Source organism: Crocodylus porosus, unplaced genomic scaffold, assembly GCF_001723895.1.
Source record: "Crocodylus porosus isolate Cpor-Errol unplaced genomic scaffold, CroPor_comp1, whole genome shotgun sequence".
NCBI classification, from domain to species: Eukaryota; Metazoa; Chordata; order Crocodylia; family Crocodylidae; genus Crocodylus; species Crocodylus porosus.
In genome coordinates this window covers 32317306-32342213 of record NW_017728949.1, presented here as the reverse complement: position 1 = coordinate 32342213, position 24908 = coordinate 32317306, and the positions used below count along the sequence as shown (strand labels likewise).

The window sequence follows — 24908 nt, the reverse complement described above, 5'->3', positions numbered from 1 at the left end:
CCTGCCATGGCAGGAAACCCCTGCCAGTAACCCAGGATTTCACTCTAGGTTTTCGCCTTAGGGAACTTGCAATGTAATTTCAGACATGAGTGAAATGAAAGGCTTGTATATGGTATGCTAGGAAGAAACTTAAGGTGATCATACAGTTGCTCGGTTTAGTCTTGAGTGTCAATTTTATAAAAACACATCTTACTAATATAGTCCTAACAGTGTGGGTTTTCTCCTTACTAAGTGAAAAAGAATATACTGTATTAAAGCTGTATTTAGGGTATTGTGGGAATCTGGCTGGGTCATGCAGCTCATGGTGTAGAAACAGGCTCTGACATGGTGTTAATAAAATAGAGATTCTGTTTTAATACGTTAAAACTGAAGCAACATCACTGTGTTGGCACCATTATTAAACAGCAGAATGGATCTCCAATTCTTTCTCTTTGATGCATTTGTATTTACTTGGTTAAACTTAAAATACCATCTTGAACATCTGTCTTTATCAGGAATGCAAAAGTAAACAATTTTCAGGTTCTCCAATTCATGTCTCTTTCCACACCAGTCAAAAATGTTCCTTTAAATTGGATCCCCCCTATGAAAAGATGCCTATCGGGTAAGGGACAAGAGAAGATGTACATCTTCAGCAGAAATCACAATATGTGATTTGTGTTCTGAATGTATACAGTAGGCTTTCCAATCAGCATGGCAGGCCAGGGAAATAGATCAAAGGTCTGGCTGCTGCATGCTGGCTGTCTGTTTACCATACATTTTAATATATTTTATATTAAAATATTTTGTTCAATTTTTTTTGCCTCTAGGTAATGAACAAATTAGTTTCTTGGAACTTAACTATAAGACTAGCAGACTTTATCACACATTAATCAGTCGCATGTTAAGTCATTGAAACTTAATTTCTATGTTGTTTAAAACCCTGAAAATGCTTCCAGAAACCATTTTGAAGATTCTGAAGTCTAAATAATTTCTATTCAATGAATTGCTTTCAGTAGTAGACCATATGTTGGGAATTGGATAGGTTTATGATGATTCCCCAGTGCATGGAATAGATGATAACTTAACCCTCTCATATCACATGTGCACTTGTGCATGTGTGTTTTGGATGGTGACCTGCCCAGAGACACTGAAACTATTCAGGCTCACTCATCATTTAGCTGCTCTGTGAATCTGAAACTTAGCATCTCTGTGTGCTTGGACTAACTTTTAGTTAATTTTCCTTATAATTATTCTTTTAATTTTGGGCAATCTGTGAAAAAAAATCTTAATTTCTTAAGGTAATATAAAAATTTGCATACGTCTTAGTTTGTGATTTGTTGGGGAGGCAGTGCAGACTTGTTTCTTTCTTTCCTCCTAAGACTGGGTTTTCCTCCTAGGCCAAGGCTTTAGCAGAAGCCTTCTCCATGCTACTATTTTAGCTGAGTAGTTGATCAGCATTAATTTCAGGTACTGCTTCCTGACAGTTCAGCAGGGAAATGAATCTGACCACAGAGGAAATTGCACAGTGCACCATTGTAAATAATACTGTAATGATCATGTTTCCTAGCAAGTTGAAAGTATGAGTGTGCTGTTGTGCCATATAATCAATGGTCCCCTGCACTTCTGTTTTAAAGGTCCTCTGAATTGCCAGCTTTGCAGCTGAGGGTTTCTGTTAATACCTCCTGCTGTTGTATTTGTCTTTTTCTGTCTAGTTTTATCTTTCTTCTCTGTTCTTTGATCTGTTTTCACCCTTTTCCTTCCCTGTCTCTGTTTGCCTGTTTTGCTCTTCTGTCCTAAGCTTTGTCCTTTTCTCAACTCCTGGAGACATACTGACAGCAGAATCATTATTTTGAACCCCAAATCTAGTTTTTCCTCCATTATTTTGCTCAGCTCCATGATGGTAGCACCTAAATATGAATTCACTCTTAGACATTCCAAGTTATCATTTGAAAAGTTACTGATTCTTTGATAGATAGTAATAATTCAATTGAATGCTGTGAGAGATGGTGTCAAAAGCCTTGTTAAAGTCAAGGAGCATCACATCCACTGCTCTCCCCACCATCCATAGAGCCTGTCACATTTCTGGAAGGAAATCAGGTTGGTCAGGCATGACTTCTCTTGGTGAATCCATGCTGGCTGTTCCTGATCACCTTGTTCTCCTCTAGGTGCTTCAAAATAAATTCCTTGAGGACCTGCTCCATGATCTTTCCAGGTATTGAAATCATGCTAACTGGGCACTATAGTTGCCTTTTTCCAATCATCCAGGAGCTCGACTCTGTGAATTCTCAAAGGGGATAGCTGATGACTCTGAAATTACCTCAGCCAATCCTTTCAGTACCCTAGGATGCATCCCACATAGCCACAGTGATTTGAAAGCATCTAGCTTCTCTACGTAATTCCTGATCTGTTCTGCTATTACTCTAGGCTTTATCTTCCCTGTCTTTGCTGCCAGCTGTCAACTTCCCTGTCTGCTGCTGACATAGTTGGTGATGGTCCTGCTTTGAGCAGGGGGTTGGACTAGATGACCTCCTGAGGTCCCTTCCAACCCTAATTTTCTATTATTCTATTATTTTCATTTCTTAACGATCAAGTCCTTGGCATCTGTTGACACATCTGGCTCTTATATGACATCTTTGTCAGTAGTCCCAGGACCTAAGAGGACATGTGGACAGAACTCATGGATTTGTTTATAACCAGGGGAGAAGAGGGATAGAAAATAAATAATCTTAACTGTGTTAGTTAGGGTTTTGTCTTGCCAGATGACAAAGCCAACTTAAAACAAGTCAGTTAGTTATAAAAAAAATAGTTACTTCTCATAATCCAATCCTTCTTTTGTCATTCCTGGAATAAATGTTTTCTGAGTTAAAACTGCAGAAGAAGACAAAATTCTGAGTACGTCTACATGTGAAATTAATGTGACGCAACAGACTCCAGAGCACTTCGCGCCAGAGTAGACTGCTCCTGGGCTCACCTACATGTGCACGCAGGACAGGAGAAATTTGATATGGAATGGAGTAGGCCCCCAGCTTTCTGATCTGACCTGGTCCAATTTATACCCCCAGTCACCATCTATATGTGCATTTCAGCATACTCCGCTGTAAAATAGTACTGTCCCTGAATTCGTGGGAACTGTACTAATAGATAGCAACTTGGGCAGCAGCAACTATGAGATGATTAAGTTCAGGATCCTGAGGAAAGGAAGGAGAGTAGTAAAGCAGGGAACCTGGATTTCAGAAAAGCAGACTTTGACTTGCTCAGGAAACTCATAGGCAGAATCTCCTGGAAGTTTTAGGCTCCCCACTACAGGAGGGATGTGGACAAATTGGAGAGAATCCAGCGGAGGGCAACTGAAATGGTGAAGGGGTTAGGGTACATGACTTCTAAGAAGAGGCTGAGGGAACTGGGCTTATTTAGTTTAGAGAAGAGAAGACTGAGGGGATATAATAGCAGGCTTCAACAACCCCTGAAGGGGGGTTCCAAACAGGATGGAGCTAGACTATTCTCAGTGGTGGCAGAACAAGGAGGTGTGGTCTCAAGTTGCAGCAAGGGAAGTTTAGGTTAGATATTAGGAAAAACTTTCTCACTAGGAGGGTAGTAAAACACTGGAACAGGTTACCTAGAGGGGTTTTGGAATTTCCATCCTTGGAGGTTTTTAAGACCCGGCTAGACAGAGCCTTGGCTGGGATGATCTAGTTGGGGATGGTCCAGCTTTGAGCAGGGGGTTGGACTGAGTGACCTCCTGAGGTTCCTTCCGACCCTAATTTTCTATGATTCTGTGCCTGTGATGTTTTACTGTGAGCTAATTAGTCTACTCATTAAACCACAGAGTAGTTTGTTCTTTGCTACAAAGAGTGAAAGAATGTAACATATCCGATATTAGAAAATATCCTTTTGATGTATTAGCATATGTAGGTGCTCATGCACACAGGCATTTGAGGTATTGGGTGGGGTTTTGGGGTGTTTTCAGTGCTTTCAATTTATTGTTCTTGATATTATGGTGCACAGTGTCATTATGAAAGGCAAAATATTTATATCACACATTAACTGTTCCCAAATGTACAGATATTACCTTATAGGACTTCTGAGCAATACACATAAGTTATCTTTGATTTAATAGTTTTGAGTGTGTGAAAATTGCATAATGAACATGTGCATTAGAAAATGCCTTCAGGGTCAGGGGTGCATATTATCATAGTTGTGCTTTGTGTGCACATATGACTAGAGTAAGCATCCAGAAAGCTTACAGGTTCTGCTAATGTGGTTTTTAGAACAGGACCAGCCAAATGCCTCTATTTTTTTCCCTTTTAAAATACATAGAACCAAAAAAGCAGAAACAGTCCAAAGCAAGAAAATATTAAAACAGGGAAAAACACTTTTGTTGTTGCTATATTAAGGTTTCAAAATTAAAACGTTAAGCAGCAACGGTTTTATAAGCTTAACTTGTACTGCTGATCTACACATGAGAAACGCTATGTAAGGGTCAGTAATTCTTTTATTCCTATTTCTCTTGTTCACTGATTTGTTTAATATATCATGTCATAAAATGGGAAGTTTCTTGTATTCCCTGACTTCTGAATACTTTAACTACATAAAGAAACTGTATCTCTAGCACAGTTTCTTTCATTTGAATTGCTCCCTAAAACAAATTGGAATTTTGTATGTTCAAATACAATGTCTGTTTTCTTAATAGAATCCAGTTGTTCAGTGCAAACACTATGATGAGTTCTACTTCTAGAAGAACATGTGCTTGATGTGGAAGTGAATAATTTATCTTCCTTTGGAAACACTAAATGTCCTGGTTTCCCCACCAAAAGGCTATAAAAAACTTCTGAATCATATTGGAAGGGAAAAAAAAAACATTTCTTGCATTCACCCTTAACATCTGTCTTTGGAAAGGTAACGTTGTTAATAAAACTTTGTCTTTTGTTAACAAAGTTTGAATTCCTCCCAGTGAAAGAGGGAAGATTTTCCTTAGAATTTGTTCCCCCCCCGCCCCCCCCCCAAAAAAAACAGGATGAAGATGAGAAACTCTTGTTCTTTTAATTAGCCTTATAAGAATTCAAATTGTTCTTGTTTCTCTCTTCTCTTCACCAATATGGGTAAAAATATATACATTATTTGTTGTATTTGTTTTGTAATAGCTACTGAGAGTCCTGATCATGGGCTCTAAGCTGAGCTCTGTACACACACCTAATGGACTGATTCCCCCAAGAGCTAGCTTACAGCAATGGAAGTACTAGGATACAATGGCAGAACATGTTTGTATTTGGCAACAGTGCATAATTTTTTTCCAAAAAACCCCCAAACTTGATGTGGACAAACCGTACAGAAATGAAATATAGCATGGTGGATGATAAGTCGTTCCTAATCAGTTTTGATACAGTTCTCCCACATCACTTACTGTTTATAGGAGTACACTTTATAAGTAAACACAGTTATCTAGTGCTGAAAGTACTTCCCAAATCTTGCTAAGACAATCAACTCCTGAGAAACTGAAGGTGTTTCATATTAATTGTATGGACATTATTCATAGACCATTCATGTTATTTGTTCCCGCTTGAGAAGATTCAGCATATTCTTTCTTTGCCAGAAGAATTATCTTTAAACAAGTTATTGCAACATATAACAAAAATCTGGGAGTGTTTCCAGGAGAGCTGTCCATTCAAATCAACAGATATAGGTTTTGCTCATAATTTTTTTTTTAAAATCGTGATACATAGTGAATGGGAGAGTGGATAACCTTTGTAGGCTTCATAAAATCTGGAGGTATGCCTCAGTTCGTTTTGCCAGGAGACACTGGAGAATAGGGTTACTATAAAACTTTATTCTGGGAATGTATACCCCAGTTATTCTGGGGTTCACTAACCATTTGGAGGCAATAAGTTAGTACACATGGAAGCAATATGTCATAAATAAATGTGAATCAAATTCCTCTGCTGTGTGTTTTCTTCCAAAACAAAATTGTATTCTTCACCTTTGCATGTCTCTTGCTTTGCTTTGTTGGTATGAAGAAAATTTAAGTTAGTTCTTCCTTTTGCAAGAGTCGTCATCATAGGTGGGAAAAATTTCATAGATTTCATAGATTTCATAGACATTAGGGCTGGAAGGGACCTCGGGAGATCATCGAGTCCAGCCCCCTGCCCAAAGGGCAGGAAGTCAGCTGGGGTCATAGGATCCCAGCAAGATAAGCATCCAATTTACTCTTGAAGGTGTTCAATGTAGGTGCTTGAACCACCTCCGCTGGCACACTGTTCCAGACCTTGGGGGCTCGGACAGGAAAGAAATTCTTCCTTATGTCCAGCCTGAAACGGTCTTGCAGGAGTTTGTGACCGTTCGACCTCGTCATCCCTTGGGGCGCTCTGGTGAACAGACGTTCCCCCAGATCCCGGTGGTCACCCCTGATAAACTTATAGGTGGCCATCAGATCACCCCTGAACCTGCGCTTTTCCAGGCTAAAGAGTCCCATGGCTCTCAGCCTGTCATCATAAGATCTGTTTTGCTGACCTCTGATCATGCGCGTGGCTCTCCTCTGGACTCTCTCAAGCTTCAAGCTCGTATCGTAAGAAAGAAACAAAGGAAACATAGCAAGTTTTAGTTTTGCAGTTACAAGCTTCCTTTTTAACTTTAAATGCAACTTATGTGTTAGCTCCTGAATAGCAAATTGGGCTGGAAAAATTTGATTGTACTATTCTAAAATATTTAAATACACTGTGCCCTCTTCAGTATGACTACATCCATTATTGAGTACCTGCTTCCACATTAATTCAAATACTTAGAATTATCTGGTGAAATGCAAACAGTTCTATACACCATTGCAATAGTAAAATATGCTTTTAAAAATAACGTGCTTTCATGGTAACTTGCCTATTTTGGGGGCAGATCCAAAATTAGCTTAAAAAATGCTGGTTCATCCATAAGAAACTCTATTGTTTCAGTCTTCTCTTGCAAGTAAACGTAACAGATTGACGTATTGTTATGTTCTTGTTTAACTAGAAAAAGGAAAAGATTACTTTGGAGCGTTGCCTATTGTAGGCAATAAGGCATTGCCGGATACATGCTCTGGCTTCTCTTCTCTTCCAAAAATCTTTCGCCTTTTACTAAAGATTCTTGACACTGGAACATGGGAAAGTTACAGAAACTGTTGGAGATACAAAGCTGACTAATGTGTGTACTGTTTGTAACCTTGGCATATTTTCTAGCTTTTTTCTTGATAGTGTAAGTAAAAAAACCCAAAACAATTCAGGCTTAATCTGACTGGATACAATTCAGCACTTTCCCAATTAACTGTGCTCTCTTTTCATCCATCCAGTTTGGAATACTACAGTTATCTGATATGAATTAGTTGTCTCAAACTTTTTTTGGTTCGAACACTCTTCAGGTCTATAACCTTGATCTGTGGTAAGAAGAAAATGAAGTTTTAAAAGTAAAAATTAATAATAAACTCTTCCCATCCCCCATTCCTGAATTTACTTTCATTCTGTAGTGGGGAATCCCTAGACAACAATAGAGGGCTTTGTTTGGGAGCTTAAACCACCAGTCTGGCCTGGCTGTGTGTGTTTGTGACCTATTTAGTTTTAGGAGGGCATATTAACTGCTTTGTGCAGCTTCATTCTTTCAGTACTCCACAGTTTAGGAACTGTAGATGTAGAGAGATCCTGATAGAAATGCACATTGTAAACTTAAATTTGCCTTCAAGGGTTTTGTTCGTGTATTAAAGGAAATTGTACAAAATTCACTCTCCCCATAGAATAAGGAAGTTTTAGGTTGAGGTTGGGAGCTCTTGAAAATGACGTGATTTTTAGCAAGCCACTGGTTTTGGGGTTTTTTTTCCTTCAACTGATTTGTCTTACTGATAGAGCAAAGATTTAAATCTGTTCATCTCCTAAAGGCTACTGTTGTGGTTGAACAGCAGACCAGTAACCCATATGGAAGACTGTTTCCTACTTTATAGTTGAGGGACTCATTCTGATTTCACTAACTTCTTATATAACTATAGCTCCATTGAAATTCAGCTGTTTATCTTTCTGGCTTACTGGTGCAAGTCGAATATGAATCAAGCTTGGGGTAATTCTGCTGAATAGAAGGTGGTGGGGGTAAGGCATAAAAATGATTCTACATCCCATCAATTTTCAACTCTGGAAAAATTACTTGTGCTTGTATGATTAGGTAGATTCCTGCCTGACTATAGTGTCACTGGGTGCATCGGGATCATGCTTTTATGAATGTCTGTCTGGAACACAAAAAGTCCCTTGCTTGCATCAGAGAAGGGGAAAAGAGCTTGTGTTCCCAGCACAGTCCAAGGGAAGTGACAGCATTCTTCTCTGCCCTCTACCCCTGTTATAAAAAGGTGAAAGATTTGTTTTCCCATTTATCTCTTAGTCATACAAACACACTTGCTGAGCAAGTGATACTCCTGCAGGAATACCCTTTCACAGTATCTGACTTTTGGTAAATATTATGTCATTATGGATACCTTGGTTCGTAATCCCCCATGTTCAAGTGTAGATTCAAATAGAATGGATACAATGAAATAGATTCTTTCTTTCTCTCCCTCTTTCTCTTTTGGCAAGTTTTAGCAAAGGTAGGTAGTCCATAAACGCTCTTTTAAGCAGCACTTTTAGATACTACAAACTATGAACATTATTAGTCCAAACCCAAAAGGCTCATGATTCACTATGTAGTTCATTGGGCTAAGCCCCATAGTCAATAACATTTCAAGCCATGGTGACCCCACAGCTCAGCACTGCTTAGTATATCTGTGTCCTGAGTCTGTGTCCTCCAGATAATTACTCCCCACTCATGACTAGAACTGGGAGTTCTTGTCATAAGTCTTGGGATCCTCCAAAAATGTATATGCAGATAAGACACAGGGCAGCCTGGTATGGCTTCACATCACTGGGGGCAGGGCCACATTAAACATATGAAACAGGCTGAGAGAGGGGCCAGCAGAGGGATTCTGGATAAGTTGTTTTGGACTCTGTTTGGTGATGTTTGCCAGATAGTTAAAACCGGTGGAGAGGCAGTTGAAATGTATGTGATGTAATGGCTCACCATGACTTGGAAAAGAGTCATCACTGAGGGGGATTGTGCTCAGTGTGCACTACCGTATATCTTATTCAGATAGGCTGCACTAGCCTAGTTTTATGGTAGGTTCCCATCAGCATTTTTGCTTTATAGTTAAAGACCTACATAAATTTTAGTGAGACTAAACAAGTTTTGCAGGTTGGTTGCAGCAGAAAAAGCAAGTTTTCCAGGATATACTCCAGTGGCCACACCCAGGGCCATCTGTAGGGGGTGGGAGTGAATCGGGGTGACCTCTCCAGCCTACATGCTTTGGGTGCCCCCGTATAGGCTTATAGGCATCATATAGTGCCGTATAGGCCCCACCATGGGCGCCATGCGGTGCTGCTGCCGAGAGCTGCTGGCTCTAGCCACTCACCCCCCCCCCCCCCCCGCTTCACTGGCTCTGGCCGCTTGCCACCAGCCCCCCTGGGTCCCACACACCTCTAGGAACAGCTCTGGCCCCACCCTTTGGCACTGATTGGAGAGGCCCTGGCAGGTGAGGAGGAGCAAGGGGGAGGCTGCCATATTATCTGCTGGGTGCCCTTTATGTGGCCATACCCTTTGGTGCTTATTGGCACAGAGACCTGGGGGGAAGGGACAAGGGGTGACTACCATCTTGTCTGCTGCCCTTTGTTCTGCCCCATCAGCCAGTGCCTTCTGCTCCATCCCCTCCCACCCAGGTGGGCTGCGAGGCTGGGCCATGGCAGCAATGACCTCTGGCTCTCACTGGGAGCCAGCATTTCATTTTTATAACTTTTTTTAAGTTGATTTTTGTGGACAATCCTGGATTTCATAGCTGCTACAAAACTGTGAATTGAGTAGACCCCTATTTATAGTCGCGCTCAGTGTTGGCTGTAGTCAATCAACTTTATGGTCGGTTTCTATTACTGAGCACATGCTGCTTTTAGCAGCAGTTCAAAGATAGGCAATGTGCTTAATGTGGTTTTCCTATATGCAAATATAAGACCACGGGGGTTTCCCCCCATGTTTACTGAGGGGAAAACCTTATAGTCTAGTAAATATGGTAAATCTGATAACTTCCTCTTTACTCCACAGGTTTACCTCCATCTTCTGCTTTAAGTGACCATTTTTATTTACGTAATAGCATAAAAGAAAAGTAATTGTTCTACCTAGCATTCAGCTTAAGCTTTATCTGCTTTCCCAAAGCTGAGAGGGGGCAATTGTGCCTGAAAGCTTGTCTATCATCTCTCTCAAATATATGGCAGGTCCATTAGAAAATATTACAGAACAAATCCTCTCCATATGTTACTTGGTATAGCGTAACATCTGACAACATAGGGGCTTTTGTTTTTATTCTAATATAAATTAAGATATAAAATAACTGTGACATGCAAATCCAGTCCAGTCTACATCTGGTAGTTACCCTTTCAGAATAAAAAAGCAACTTTTAACCTGTCCAAAAATATAGGAAAAAATCCATGTAAATAAACCTTGTGGCCTTTCCCTGAAGTCAACAGACCGAAACTCTAAAGTAGAGAGCTAAGTGAGTAAATCTGGAAAACACCTTGAGATCCATTCTTCTGTTTAAATAAATAAATAAATAAAAAATCACAGGGCTTGTCATAACTGCTACAAAAGTTCTGTGTCTCTGTGGTGGTGGGGAGGAGTTTGTTTTATTTTTCCTTAATTTGGGGATAATTAACATGTATGATGTCCTTAGAGAAAAATGGCTTAGTGAAAAGATGATACTTTAGTTCTAGTGTATTATAAATGTGTCAAGTCAGCCTGACACCTTTTCCTTAAAAAAACCCCAGACTTTAATTTTCTTTTAGGCAGCAAGGACAAGCCCATTAAGACAACTGCAGTAGCACCAACAGGAGGGACATGCCTTTAATACAGCCAGAATTTAATAATGTGGGGCTTTAGTGAGCTTAATAATAGTTTCTACAACATTGCTCATTTCCCTCTTATGTCTAAACTCTTTTGGATCTTACCAAAACCTTTAAAACAGTGCTTCATATTTTAAGTGGGTTTTCAAACGTAGGTATTACAAATTTTTCTATGTACATAGGTGTTACAGTTTTTCTGACTGCATCTACCAAACTACTTGTTGAATTAAAGGCACCCAATACAAGGACTATAGTACAGATGATAGCTGCCAGTTCCACACTTGTCATTCAATCATGGGGTACAGTTGCATATAAATCAAGAATATTTTATGTAAGTAGTATATTTTATATATGTATATAAATATATATAAAAACAGACTTATGCTGTGGGTTCTTCCTTTGTTCCTCTATACCATCATTCTATTAAACATCATCTGACTACTTTATGCAATTTTTCCATTAGGAAAAAGACCTGACATGGCAGGTCAGTAGTGTTCAGTCTCAAAAAAAGATAAAAATGCATCAGTTCTGGATGAACTAAGTCTCTGGGTATAAGTCTATGCAAATTACTATAGTTATGTTTATGTCAAGGTCAGTTTTTTCAGATTTGTTCCTCATTTCCATGTGCTCAGGGAAAGCAGGATCTGGCATTAAGAAGGGGTAAAGAGGTTGCAGGAAGAAGAAGTTGGAGGGACACAGAAAGCAAAGGGGGTCACGTGACACCCCCCTCCCCCCCCCGATTTACTTTCCTTGTAGCAGTGGGAGGTTGACAATTCAAGACAGACCTCCAGTAATTAGATTCTGTACTTGGAAAACCTATATCAACTTTATACATTTTAATTTATAGACTCTAATTATTGGGGGGAGGAGCAAAATCTTATGATTAGGGTTGTCTTATATTTAAGTAAATATGCTAGCTACAGACCAAGTAAAGAACTGTTGAAATAGATAAATATTATGAAGCTAAGTAATGCTACCAACATGGCTACATCAACACTGCAACACTAACAGAAAGTCATACTAAGATACAGTCCATTTTCTAAATTGAAAGCAATTCATACAAAGTAAAAGTAATAAATAAATGGATTCAATGGGGAGACAGATAAAGTGGGTAACAATCAGTGTTGCCACCTGTCGGTTTTCGCCAGTCTCATAATGACTAGTATTTTCCCTATAACCCCATAGGAGTCAGTTAAGATAACACTATTATCTCAGTGTTACTTTTGTTTCTAAATGAGTTTTTATCTTTCATGATTGTGGACAAAAGTTTGAAAGCATGAAGCTCAGTAACGAGTTTGGAATGCTTGTGGTGGGTAATCCAAAACATGGTTACACAGACATCCTCAGCAAAATGGTTTAGAGTCACTTAAGAAGGAATCAATTTGTAAATTGAATTTAAGATAAGTATATACAGTCTACTCACTTACATGCAAACCAGAAAATTCACTTAGTTGCGTAACAGCATCAATCCCATTGGTTGTCTCTTGCTTACATTATAATAAGTATTCCCTGCATATCAATTAAGTGCAGAAACCATTGAAGTCTGTACTACAACTTACTTTCATGTTAACTGTGTAATAATTGTAATTGTCAACACTGGAACTAATTGTACTCTGTTTCATGGAGCCAGAAACAGTGAAGGGTGAGCAGCTGTCAGACAGCTGCTCTTAGAAGCCCTAGAAATGATGGGAGTAGTCAACTGTGTGGTTGCTATCTGCCCTTATTTTTAAGGCTTCCTACTGTTGCCATAAAATCTACTCATTCTTGTCATTATTGGCACAACCAGTACAACAGCACTGACCAAACTATATACAGTGCTTAAGTACACAACGCTATCTACACTGTGTAGTGTGGTGTGGCATGGTGTGATGCAGTGTGGTGTATCATGGCTTTTACCACTTTCAAGGCTTCTAGTAGTCAGTTTGGGAGCTCCACAGCACTGTGTACTATTTATGTTAAGAGTGTGTAAGTGTCTATTTTCGGTGAGCACTTTCAGTCCTAAGAGTAGGTACTTGCACATAGTGCATTGTAATACACCTGCTCATTCGTAAATAAATAATGCCTTGTACTGATTTTTCTCATGTAAACTCTTGTGAATAGAGATTCACGGGTTTGTGCCCTTTTTTGAATTGCAAATTGTGCATGCTTAAAAATCTGACTCTAATCTGGGCTCCCTTCCCCCTGCCCAAGCCTCCTGACAGCCATAACCAGTAGCTGCAGTGGGAGTGGCGTGGCTTGTATTTCCTCATGCTGGGAACCAGGGCTGGGGGGAGGGATCCCCCCGCACTGGTGACCTGGTGCAGGCTCCCCAAAGAGCCCAGACAGCAAGCTATGGGAAGGCTCTTGTGGCTGGGAGGGCTCCTTTCCCCTACCTGCAGCCAGCAGCAGAAGCTCCCTCATTCACTACTTTTTGCTATGCTGGTGGGGAGGGGGTGGAAAAGGTGCCCCTCTGCCACAGGGGAACCTGGCCCAGCCCACAGTAACACTTGAGGTGGGATGTTGGGGGAGAGGGGGTGCCCAGAAAGAAGTGGGCTCCTTTTCCAACCCCCCTACCAGAGTTCCCGGCACAAGGAACTTGCACAGTTAGGGGAAAGGAACCTCCCTGCCAGTTGCCCCTCCGCCGCAGCTACTTCTCCCCACCCCCAGTGTTGCTGGGCTACAGTAGGTGGGCTCCTTTCTCCCAGCTGCAGGAAGCAGCATGAGTTCCCAGCACCACTTTTCCCCACCCTGGGAACTTGGGGAGTGGAGGGGAGCATGGTGCACAGGCCCTGCCATGCCCCCAGCAAGACCCAAGCTGGGAATCTTAGGGTGGGCCTTCCTTGCAGCAGGGCTTCTTTTCCACCTCGCTGCAAGAGAGCCCAGTGCTGCACAAAGTGACAGTACTCACGCTGCCACTTCTGGCTGCAAGTTGGGGAAGGGAGGCCCCCTCCCCTGCCTCCCAGTTGTGAGGTCCTCCCTACAGCTTGTTGCCTGGGGTGGGGGACGAGTCCTCACAGTAGGGGGGCTTCCCTCCATTTCTTCCCCCTGCTGCTACTGACAGTCTCCAGCTGGTTGGGGGGGCAGGGCTGGGGAGGGGGCACTCCAGCAGCATCCTGGGAGACCAGTGGGAGCACCCCCTGCCGGCTGGCCTTGGCGAGCGCAGGTAGGCACCAAACCCTGCTCCCGATCAAACAGCACACATCTGTTCAATGGGCCATACTCTAACTTACGCCACTTTAAGTGCAACAGAGCGCTTTCCACCAGGGGCTTTTTGAACCCCTGTACTTAGCCTTGAGTAAGGAGCCAATTTTTCTTTCCCCATGAAATATGCTGGCTTTGTTTACTAATGGAGATTAAGGCTTGGTTAAATGAGAATTAATCCCTCATGTTGAATGCTTGTGCATTTGTGCATTAACACTTCTAAGCATATGCAGAACAACAAATGACAATTTCTGTGCTCATGGAATATATCCCAAATACATTGGTCTCTACCCTCGTCCTCTCCTAGTGGGGAAATACAAAGTTTCTCATTCTATATGGGCACCTGTTTTTTAGAAGTTTAGACTTGTATCCCCAAAAATACTCACTGCTGGCATAATTCTCCTGTGTTGACTTCAGTGAGAAAGAGTTATGCAGAGGAATTTTTGTTTTGTTTTTTTGGCTGGGTTTTTTAAATCTATCAGTATTATAATTTAGTCTAGTCCTAGTTATACCAGGGTGTCAGCTTATCAGCAACTTACCTGGTAATTGACGTATGATCACCCAAGGTGAAACTTTCTATAAAAAAGATTAAAGGTGCCACGCAGTTGCTGCATCCAGCAAATTATTAAGGGAATTATATTAGATAAAGCACTTCTTAATCCAGTAGCAGAAGCTCTGCAGTCCCTTTTTGTTCCAAAGCTATCATATGAAAAGAAAGACACCCAGCTTGCTGTTGCAAGCCATGTGATGCTGTTGATCAGTTTGCATTAGTGATTTCCTAAGTTAGACTGGAACAGGAAATATAAAAAATAGGGCAGAGAGACTTATGCAAAATTCTGGAGAGAAATGTGACAAGAGAAATGAGTCTGACCCGACATTTCTGCACCCCATAGGCTCTTTGTTACTACCTCTGTTTAGGGGAACAGGATTATGTTTGCTTTCCTAGGATCAGAGGAAAATAGGATTGGAAGAGACCTCAGGAGATCATGTAGTCCATGCTCCTGTTCATGGCAGACTCAGTGTGCTGCTTGCTTCTTCTTGCAACCAGAGTACACTGCTGGCTCACCCTCACATCCTTCTCTGTAGTAGTGCAGCCTAGCCAGTCATTCTTCAGTCTGTATTTTTGCTTGCAGTTATTCTGTCTTAAGTCCAGGACTTGGCAGTTGTCCTTGGTTGGATTTTATCTGATTGATTTTTGGACCATTTCTCCAGTATATTTGGGTCATTCTAGATCCTAGCTTTGCCCATCAATATGTCTGTAACTCCACCCAACTTGGTGTCCCCTGCAAGATTAAGCATGCACTTAAATTTGCTAAGTGACACTTAGTAAGTGTGCACTCAGTCCCATCCACCAAATAAATAAGCTCTGTAAATAAACAATTTGCATTCAGAGAATCTAACTAGCTCCACGTCACAGATTTCTACTTCCAAAAGATCCTGACCCCAAAAGCTCTAAGTTATGTTAATACATATCAGAGAGGTGGTAAGGTGAATCCATAAGTTATTAACATTTAGAGTAGTATTATATAGTATAAAATAATACAGATTTAATTGATCACATTACTTTTTATTGATCTTTTTATGCTGTAGAAATTAGAAAAATACAGTGCATTTCTTTGGCATTATGAACTCCTGTCTTCTGGTTTCTACATTGTGGTCAGAGATCAGACCCTGGGATCTCCAGCTGCTTGCTTGTTTTGGCTGCCTGTACAGAGCAAATTTGTTTTATTTGTCCTTTCCACAGGATTTCCCCAACAGGAAGTAATAATGTGCCTATAGAACCAGAGATTTCCTTACAAGGTGTATAAAGTACAAGGAAGTTTTGATTCAAGTCATCACAAGTACTGAGTAATAGAACTGCTGATTCATAACAGTATTTTGTGGCGTGTGGTAGTGATATAACAGATAGTCAGCTGTGTGACTCTTTAAAGATGGAACAAATATTCAGTATTTTTACATCTTGTCTTAAACATTTCTCAGAGATTTCCTGTTGCCTTCAAAGGGTGTGGATCTTGAAATGGGAAAAACTCTCATTATTGTCAGTGAGATCAGGGTTCAGGCCCAGGGACGTTGCGTGATATACACTTATGCTAGATGCTGTTCATGTACAGTTGCTTCTTCTAAGCTTCATCAATCAGCAGTTAGCTTTTAGGTAATATGATCCAAACTGTACTAAATTCAATGTGTTGTTTCAAATCGGCAACCTCTCTTGCTTGGTTATTTATAGATGACATACCTTTACTTCTGCTTTGTTTCCAATCATTTCTGGCCAGTCATTCATTGGCTAGCTTTGAATTTATTTGTTTTTGTTGTATTCTACTTAGAAACATCAGCACTTGAAAGAAATTCTGGTTCCAATGTAGTCTGTGGCAAAAACTCCCAGTAACTGATGTTATGGGAGGCCTCATTTTTAACTTAGAATTGGCAAGTGTTTTTGAAAGCTGCAGTGTTGTTGGTCTCTCCTGTCAATCAAGAATCTTAAGCGAGTCACTTTGCTGTACAGTTAAAGTGGACCAGATAATGTTCTGTAGGTGATATACTAAACTCTTTTGTGCTTTTTACAATAATTAAACATTTTGTTTGTCCTGCCTATGCGTTTGTTAAATAGCCATGAATAGTATCGATCTAAACATACCAGGAAAAAAAACACCCATATTTAAAGCTGTTTCTTTGAGAGAGAGGTATTCTCAAATATGAATAGTTTGTTCCTGTTTTTTACCTCTCTTCACGTTAAAAAAGCTGACACTAGTATGAGCACCATTACTTATTATGATCAGTTCCTGTGAAATAATGCTTTGTTTTTCATTGGGTTTTTTTCAGGTGATAGGTATTTTGCCCTTGATGACCCACTCGAATTTAAGTCACACCAGTGGTTTGGTGCATCTGTGAGATCTAAAAATGATAAAATTCTGGTGAGTTTTGCTTTTCATGCTTTTCCAGAGAATATTGTAATAGAAACACTAGAGGAAGGCTTCCAGCAATTAAACATAAAAAAAATTAAAGATAACTTTACAAGTTCACTTGAGTTCCTTGTTAAGAGTCGGTTGGCTCTTGTTAAATGTTTCTAAGGGTAGTCTAGTATAATTCTTTATTAAATAAAAGTTTAAATGTTTCTGGAATTCTTATGGAAGCTTGCAAATATGCTTCTTTCAGAAAATGCTTTAAAAAAAAAAATCCTGCCAATAGATTCTCTTCCTCTCCACCTCCCAGAACTACTATTGTTACCTGCTGAGCTGCTTGGAAAATGCAAAATCAAATGAGGTTTTCTCTTACTAATGTCAATTGTGTAGATAGCATTTTGTTGATCTACCAGAATCTGTGCATGTCAGTCACTATTCCATGAGCAAGATGAGAACCCTTAGGATCTACCCTTAGGCATTTTGAAGAGACATCTGTTTTCAAGACTGTTCTTTTCCCCAGGCTTGTGCCCCCTTGTACCACTGGAGAACTGAAATGAAACAAGAGCGAGAGCCTGTAGGAACTTGCTACCTTCATGATGGATCTAAAGCTGTTGAGTATGCTCCCTGCAGGTCAAGTATGTATAGAACTCTGTTTCATTCATTGATGTGCTTTCTCTTAAGTTATACCACGTTATGTGGATGTCTGAAGAGGAATTTATTTAACGTATGTTCCCTCTTTCCATGATGTTTGGTCTGTAGCCTTGTGTAGCCTATGGGAAATGAGCCTGAACCCTAGATCTGAACACTCCTGGAGTTGTATATAGTTATTCAGAATGTGGATTTAAATTTCACAGGTCACCTCTTTCTTTATCGCAGACAAAATTAAAACCTTGGGGTTTTAAAGGACCCAGGTAAGAAATTAACAGCTTGGAGAGCACCTCAGCAAAATAAAAAGTGAGCACATTTTTCTGTTGAGATGCAAATGTTGGTTTATTGCATCCATAGTGCAGCTGGGGTACTATTACCACAGTAATGATTTCAGCTTTTAAAAATCATGATTCTCATGATACCTGATTTGTTCCAGGGTAGAGCAAAGTATCTGGCAGTGACCTACTAAGGAAGACAATATCTGTGTAGCACATTATGTGTAGAAAATGAAGTTCATATCCTGGTTCATTACTTCTGCAAAGCTGTGTAAAGTGATTAAAAGTAGCTGTAAACTCAGAAGGCAACATTTGCTTTTAAATGACCCCTGATTGCTTTTTGTGGGGGGAGGGTTGAATGCTCAACTGCCAAAATTACCAGCATTATTTTCAGGGTACTTTGCAACTACAAATTCTAGTTAGTTAGTAGGCTCTGGTGCAGTTCAGGAACTCTAAAAACTGGATTCAGGATGTCTGAAATTGCACAGAGAAGCTCATTTTGAAAGCTGTTACCATATTTTTACTTAACTTCTGAATCACTGAGAATTCTGAAGTACATCACCGAGTATGTTCCATCATCCTCTAATATAAAAAGGGCTTAAATAAGTCTGACTGCATATTTAACTAGTAAAACTATTATAGATAAGGGTCTGCCAATATTTCTATCCCAGAGATGTATATTTAGGGAATGAACTCAGCCATAAACATTATCTCTGGGCTGTGTCCTGGTATGCAAAGTATCAGCCAAGGAATGTTTATGGGTTTTTTTCATTTTCTTTTTTAAGATGTGTTTGAAATATTTTTTTGTTGTATTGTTTTCTGTTGTTTTTTGCATCAGAAAAGAAACGTATATTCTCTCTATCTCTCTGATATTTCACCTTTAAATTTTACAAAAGCTCTTTTTTTCCCAGTGTCTTTGAAGTGTAATTCAAAAGAAACATTTACATCTATTAGTAAAAAACTAGAACCAATCTGAAAGTTAACTGCAATGTTATTCAAGTTGAGGGAGAGGACAGAATAAGTGTTGTCATATCAGAACATAGCATTAAACCACCTAATTAAAAGCCAGTTTTGGCTGTTGTTGTTGCATGATAGATGTGTGAGAAAAGAAACAAAAACATCATCAAAAAGAAACCAAAACTGACATGGATTTCAGGTTTGACCTGATCCAGAAATTATCCAAAAATGCTTGACTAAACTGGATCATTAAAATTATGTTCTCATTACAGTTTCTCTTTCTTTCTTTTTTTGTAGCAATTATTGATGCTGATGGACAGGGATTTTGTCAAGGAGGATTTAGCATTGACTTTACAAAGGTAGGTAACATGCTTAGCTATAGCCTATTTTGATGAGTTAGCAGACAGTTTATGTTACAGCAATTCCAACATGGACCTTACACTGGCAGTTGGGTCTGTTTTTAAAATATATATGCAAGCTTCCTAAAAGTCAAACTTAAAAAGCTAATCAGAAATAACTTAAGAAGAAACCACTATTATGGTGTGTAAGAATTGTATTGTTTGTGTGTCTCAAATGCAAAGTCAATCCAGGTGGATATCCAAGCCATGGCACGAGCATCTCTCATGCAATGCCCTACCAATGTTACTGTGTTCTCAGTAGGTGTTTATATCCTCAGGATATTTGTGCTGAGATGCTCCTATTGTTGTTTTGGAGGGAATCATGTGAAGGGAATTGGACAACTATTGGCTATATTTTGTTCTAATATAGAATATACTAATGCCAAAGTGGGAAAGTTCTAATTGTAATTAAAGTGAAAATCAGGATTCCATCCTATTTACAGAGTAAGTTAGTCTGCCTAAATGGATGAGTAACTTCAAATCCACATTAGAGGATTTTCTGCGAGGAGTTTAGGATAGAACAGAGGTAAAAACCCAGCTCAACTGTGTAGTGATATGCCTTAAGGAATATTAAGCCTAAATCAATAAGGCATGTACACATATGCATAACCTTAAGCACATGAGTAGTCTCAGTGACTTAATATGCACATTTTTGCTGCATCGCACCAATTCAGGAAACAAAATATGTTTATAACTCATTCCTACAGCTGATTTTAACAGTTCAGGGCAGAGGAGTAAGAAAAGTCCTGTTTACCTATGCAGAAAGCAGTTATCTAATTGACTTCTGGCAAAACTACCTTATAGGGTTTGGTCCAACTATTTTATTGTCTTTCAGCTATGCATGTAGGAGGGTCTATTAAAATGCAATGATTCATTTGGTTCAGACTTTAGTCGGCTATGTGTGGGTGGGGGGAGAAGGAGCAGAAAAGTTTATTCGTCTAATGTTGCTAAACCTTTTGAACTTCAACAGGGTTTGCATATAATTCTTTCTTTTTCATTTTTAATAGACCCATGTAATCTCAGGTCTTAAATAGTGATATAGTGTCAAAATATAATAACGTGTTTGGGTCACTGCTGCTACAACAGCTGTCTAAGAACCAGCTCTATTTTTTTATAATAATAATAATTATTATTATAGTCTCCTTTTATGTTCTTCAGATGCATTCATAATAAAGCTGCCTTCCTTTTTTTTTCTTTTGTCTTTAGGGAGACAGGGTACTTCTTGGAGGACCTGGAAGTTTTTATTGGCAAGGTGAGACAAACCACTGAAGTGACATAAGAGGCTGAGTTCTTTTGATCTCTCCCTTCCACTGCAACGCTTATGCTCACTTATCCACCAAATAGCGAACTTCCCATGAATTGGGAAACTAGAAATATTCTTCCTTTGTCTTTCAAAATTTTTGCTGTGTAGTTAATGTAGCTTTAGGGACAAATGATGTAAAAACCAGTAGGAAAAAAGTATCCTGGCCTTTTAAATATATTTGTGTTATTTTCAAGTTATTTTACTAAATATTCAAATTGCATGTTCCTAAATGACAGGTGAGGATGCCTCAGGGAAGAATTTCCCTATTCACCCAAAATCTTAAGGGGGAGTTTTCCCCTTTATCTTTTGACACAGACATCTAATTTTTCAGTTGCAAAATTCTATGACCCCCAGCAAGGAGAAGTACTTTTCATTACCATGGGCAACAAAGACATACTCTACCCCCCACATTTGTCTACTTTGCATATTTAAACGCCTTTACTTCTGTGTCATCACTTTCTTGTGGAAACTTTCACATACCTTCCAGTGGAACATCAGGCTAGAAGCACCCGCTTTTGAATGTAAAAGCCAATTCTTTGTTGCTACAGTGAATGGCTTTAAAGCACCCTCTTTGTATGAAAGGTGCTTTAAGCATACAAAGGTATTATATGATCTAGGTGCCTGAGATGCTAAGCCCTTGACTTAGAGACAGAGACAACATCTTTTCCAGTTGTATGTTTCTTTATATTTGTGCAAACCCTAAACAAATCTGAATTATTAAAAATATTTTGCAGCCACAGCTGGTGCTTGTCCAGTGACACCTGAAACGTGCTCCATGAAAATATGAAGATATTTTTACAAAAACACGAAAAAGCCCTAAATTAGTTCCGAATGTAACAATGAATTTAAGGATAAATATAAAAAAATAAAACTGCCCTGAACTTGTCATTTCCTCCATGTGTTTTGACCTAAATTCTGAAATGCTGGAAGTATATTGTCTCTTTCTTATAAACCGATCCTGTAGATGTGTGCTATATAAAGCATGTGCTGCTTCCATATTGCTTTGTTTGTTCTTAAAGTCTTAGCTTAGTGTTTGAGAAGAATGTAATCAAGTCTCCATCTAGTGGCTATAGAACTAAAAATAAAGAAGATAGTAATATTTTATGATTCTCCTGTTAGCCTCCTGTTAGTTTCTCATTTAAGGCTTTAATATTGTGATGCTCAGACAAAGGTAATGCTCCAGTTATTCAAAGGCATAAGAATAACTAACTTTCAAATATTGGAGTGTCCTACTGAAGTCACCTCATATATCCAGTGGTGGCAATAGTGGGGGAGAGAAGAGTGGCGCAAACTAGCAGCAGCTCTGCTTCTGGCAGCGCAGCCATTGATGCTGCCTTGTGTGTGGATGCTGCCCAGGGAGCTCAAGTGCCCAGTGAATGCCTCTGAGTGGTGATCCTCTTTGTTCAGCAAGACTGTTTGAATGTATAAAATTAAATAGAAACACATATCTTTGCAGGATTAGGATATGTATGCTTTATGTCTCTTAATGGATACTATTAGTGAGCTCTGATAGCTTTCTCCTTTTGTTTAGGGATACGTCTATTGGTTTAGAATGGAACATTTTCTAGTCAAGTCCCATTACTCACAGAAAGATCACCAGAGACCCATGTCTGTTTGCTTAAATGTATTTTCTTTCTCCCCAGGTCAACTCATTTCTGACAGGGTGGCAGAGATTGTGGCTAAATACAGCTCCAAAATTTACAGTATAAAATATGATGACCAGTTAGCAACCCGGGCAGCAAGTGCTACTTTTGATGACAGCTACTTGGGTGAGTAGTTTGGGGATAGATATATATAATTAATATCAATCTTTTAGGCATATTCAGTGGATCAGACTCTGAGCCACTGTGTTAAATGAACAGCAAAAACAAGAAACCACACACACAACTGACAATGATTTCAACAGGAGCAGATTTTAACCCCTATTAAAGTTGATAAAGCAACTGATAGAATCATTCCTACCTGTTAAATTGCTTGTGTATTTACAAATAATTTAATGGGTTTAATATTGGCTATAGGAAGTGACTTATCAACTAATCTTCAGGTCAGTAAGCAAAAATTTGTGCTTTTGTGTTTGTGTCAATGTGATTAATTGCTTTTTTCAGTGACTTGATTAAATTTGATTTTGAAAAATTTGTGATCATAAATATCAGTGAAATGACACTATTTATTAGTGCAGTCCACATACACCCCCCCCACTTTGGTTTCAGTGACATCACAGCAGTTATTTTTGCATAACACAGAAATCACCTGTAAGGATGTGAAAAGTTAAACAATTAATTGTTTATAACTGACAAGACCAGTGATAACTGATTAGCTTACCAGTTATTGTGTGGGGTGGGGTGGGGCACAGTCTGGCAGGGAAAGAGTGGAAGGGAAGTTGCACATGCTCCTGTGCTCCAGTGGCAATCAGAAGGCAGCAAAGCAGGCAGAATTGAGGGAGGAGGAGCACAGGTGACTAGTACCCACAGTCTATGAGGTTAAAGATGGCAGGCAGCCGAATGGCTCATCAGTTAAGCAGTTAACTGCTCATTCACAGATGCTCCCTCCCTGGTGGGGAGGGGCTTCACCTGAGCTATATTGTCTGGCTGGGCTTGCCACTGCTGCCTTCCCACTCTGTCAAAGGGCCCTGGAAACATCTTCCAGCACCAGCTGTGTCCAAGATGCTGTGTTTTCTGTTAACCATTGTAATTAGAGAAAGCTAAATGGATAATTTTTTTAACAATATTGACATCCCTAATTGCCCATTTTAATTTTACTAAAATTTTAAATGGCAAAAGTGAAGGAACAAGTCTCACTCCATCTCTACAGGACAATCTAATTTAAATCCATCTGGCATGGAATCATAGGGCACCTATACATGTGCCTGAGGCCTGCTCTAATTAGATTAACCGAGTCTGCTGGAAAGTGCTAATTAGGATTCTCCAACAGCCTCGGCATCACATGTACTCAGTGTCCCTGTGCTTCAAAATCACAGCGGTGCACATTAGTTAAAGCTCTTCGAATGAGCTTTAGTTAAAGCGTCCCTATCACCTTTTTGAAGCGCAGGAGGCTGAACACACAAGATGCTGTGGACACTTTAATTTAGAGCAGCTCCTGAGCACCCCTGCCCCTCCTTCCCCCAAACCAGAGCATGTAAAGATGCCCATACTTGCTTCTAATCAAAGGATCTTTTTACTACTGTGTGCTGCAAGTGCTGGTTCAAATTGCATCAATTTCTTGTATTCTTCAATACTCAGCCTCTTCAATAAACTTCAGAAAAAGTGAAAAGCAAAAAAAAGACCTTTCTAAGTAGATCTTGGTACTATGGAAGCAGAGAGTGGTTTCAGTGTGTGACCCCAACCTGACTTAAAATAGATAAGCAAGCAAAATGGCTAGGTTTTGCAATATTTGATAAGCTAAAACATTAAGAGTGTAATGTTTAAATGCATGCTTGAAGCACTGTAGTATTTAGTGTATAGTGAATAAGGAGGAATTGTTGCTTAGAAACATATGCTGAAATCCTAATGACAGAATAATTTTAAGGAGTTTTTTAATCTCTGGTCAGGATCCCCATTGCTTTCAGTGTGAGCTCTGTATTCCAAGAAGGGGTACAATCTAGATCTCACCTTCTTACTGCATATGCAAACAACTGAAGATTAAGGACTTGCTTCGAATGCATTTTTATACTGTTTACACACAAACTTCTTATGAGATTTCTTTAAAGTGTGAACATGTCCAGAACCAGACCAGTTAATTCTGTAAAAATATATTAAAATATATGTTCCTGTTACTGCTTCAAAAAGTTATCAAGGAGTATTGCATGTTTTAACATTCCAGTAAAACCTTTATCTAAAAAGGAAACTGCCCTCTATGCTTTTATACTAAAATTTAGCCAGATTATCTTTTTCATACTGTGTTGCTAGTGCTAACTGAATTATAATTTTTGCTCATTCCCGTTACCTTGTTAAGCAGGGTAGCAGTTTTGTAGCTGCAGTACCTTTAAAGAAGCAAGTATCACTTTTCAGGAAGTGACTTTGGTGTTATGGCTTACTCTTTACTGTGTAACTAACTATACTGAACTAATGGCCTTATATTGTGGTTGAGAGAGTAAGGAATTTATTATTCTGGGAAGTGAGTTCTCAAAAAAAACATCCTGAAGTCTCAAAACCATTAAAGAATCCCAGGGGTTTCTTTTCCCAGAAGTAGATGGAAAGTACAGGACAATGCAAGTATAGTGTCCTAGGAAAGAAAAGGAGAATTTTGCTGTGTTGTCCAAGTCAAGCAGAGTGACTGAGGAACCAAGATTTCTTGATGTACACTCTCTTGACTTCAGCAACAACTGGGTGAACCTGGGAAAGGCCCATGGGCCTCTT

General features: G+C 39.5%; 1 protein-coding gene across 1 annotated transcript in view; it reads left to right on the top strand.

Annotated features, from left to right (window-relative positions):
• ITGAV (integrin subunit alpha V) overlaps positions 1-24908 on the top strand; it is a 73718-nt gene that overhangs the window by 7946 nt on the left and 40864 nt on the right. Inside the window, exons 3-7 of the mRNA XM_019554036.1 lie at positions 16893-16984; positions 17493-17607; positions 19150-19211; positions 20457-20502; positions 22197-22322. Coding sequence (XP_019409581.1) covers positions 16893-16984; positions 17493-17607; positions 19150-19211; positions 20457-20502; positions 22197-22322 — 441 coding nt within the window. The remainder of the gene's footprint in view (positions 1-16892; positions 16985-17492; positions 17608-19149; positions 19212-20456; positions 20503-22196; positions 22323-24908) is intronic.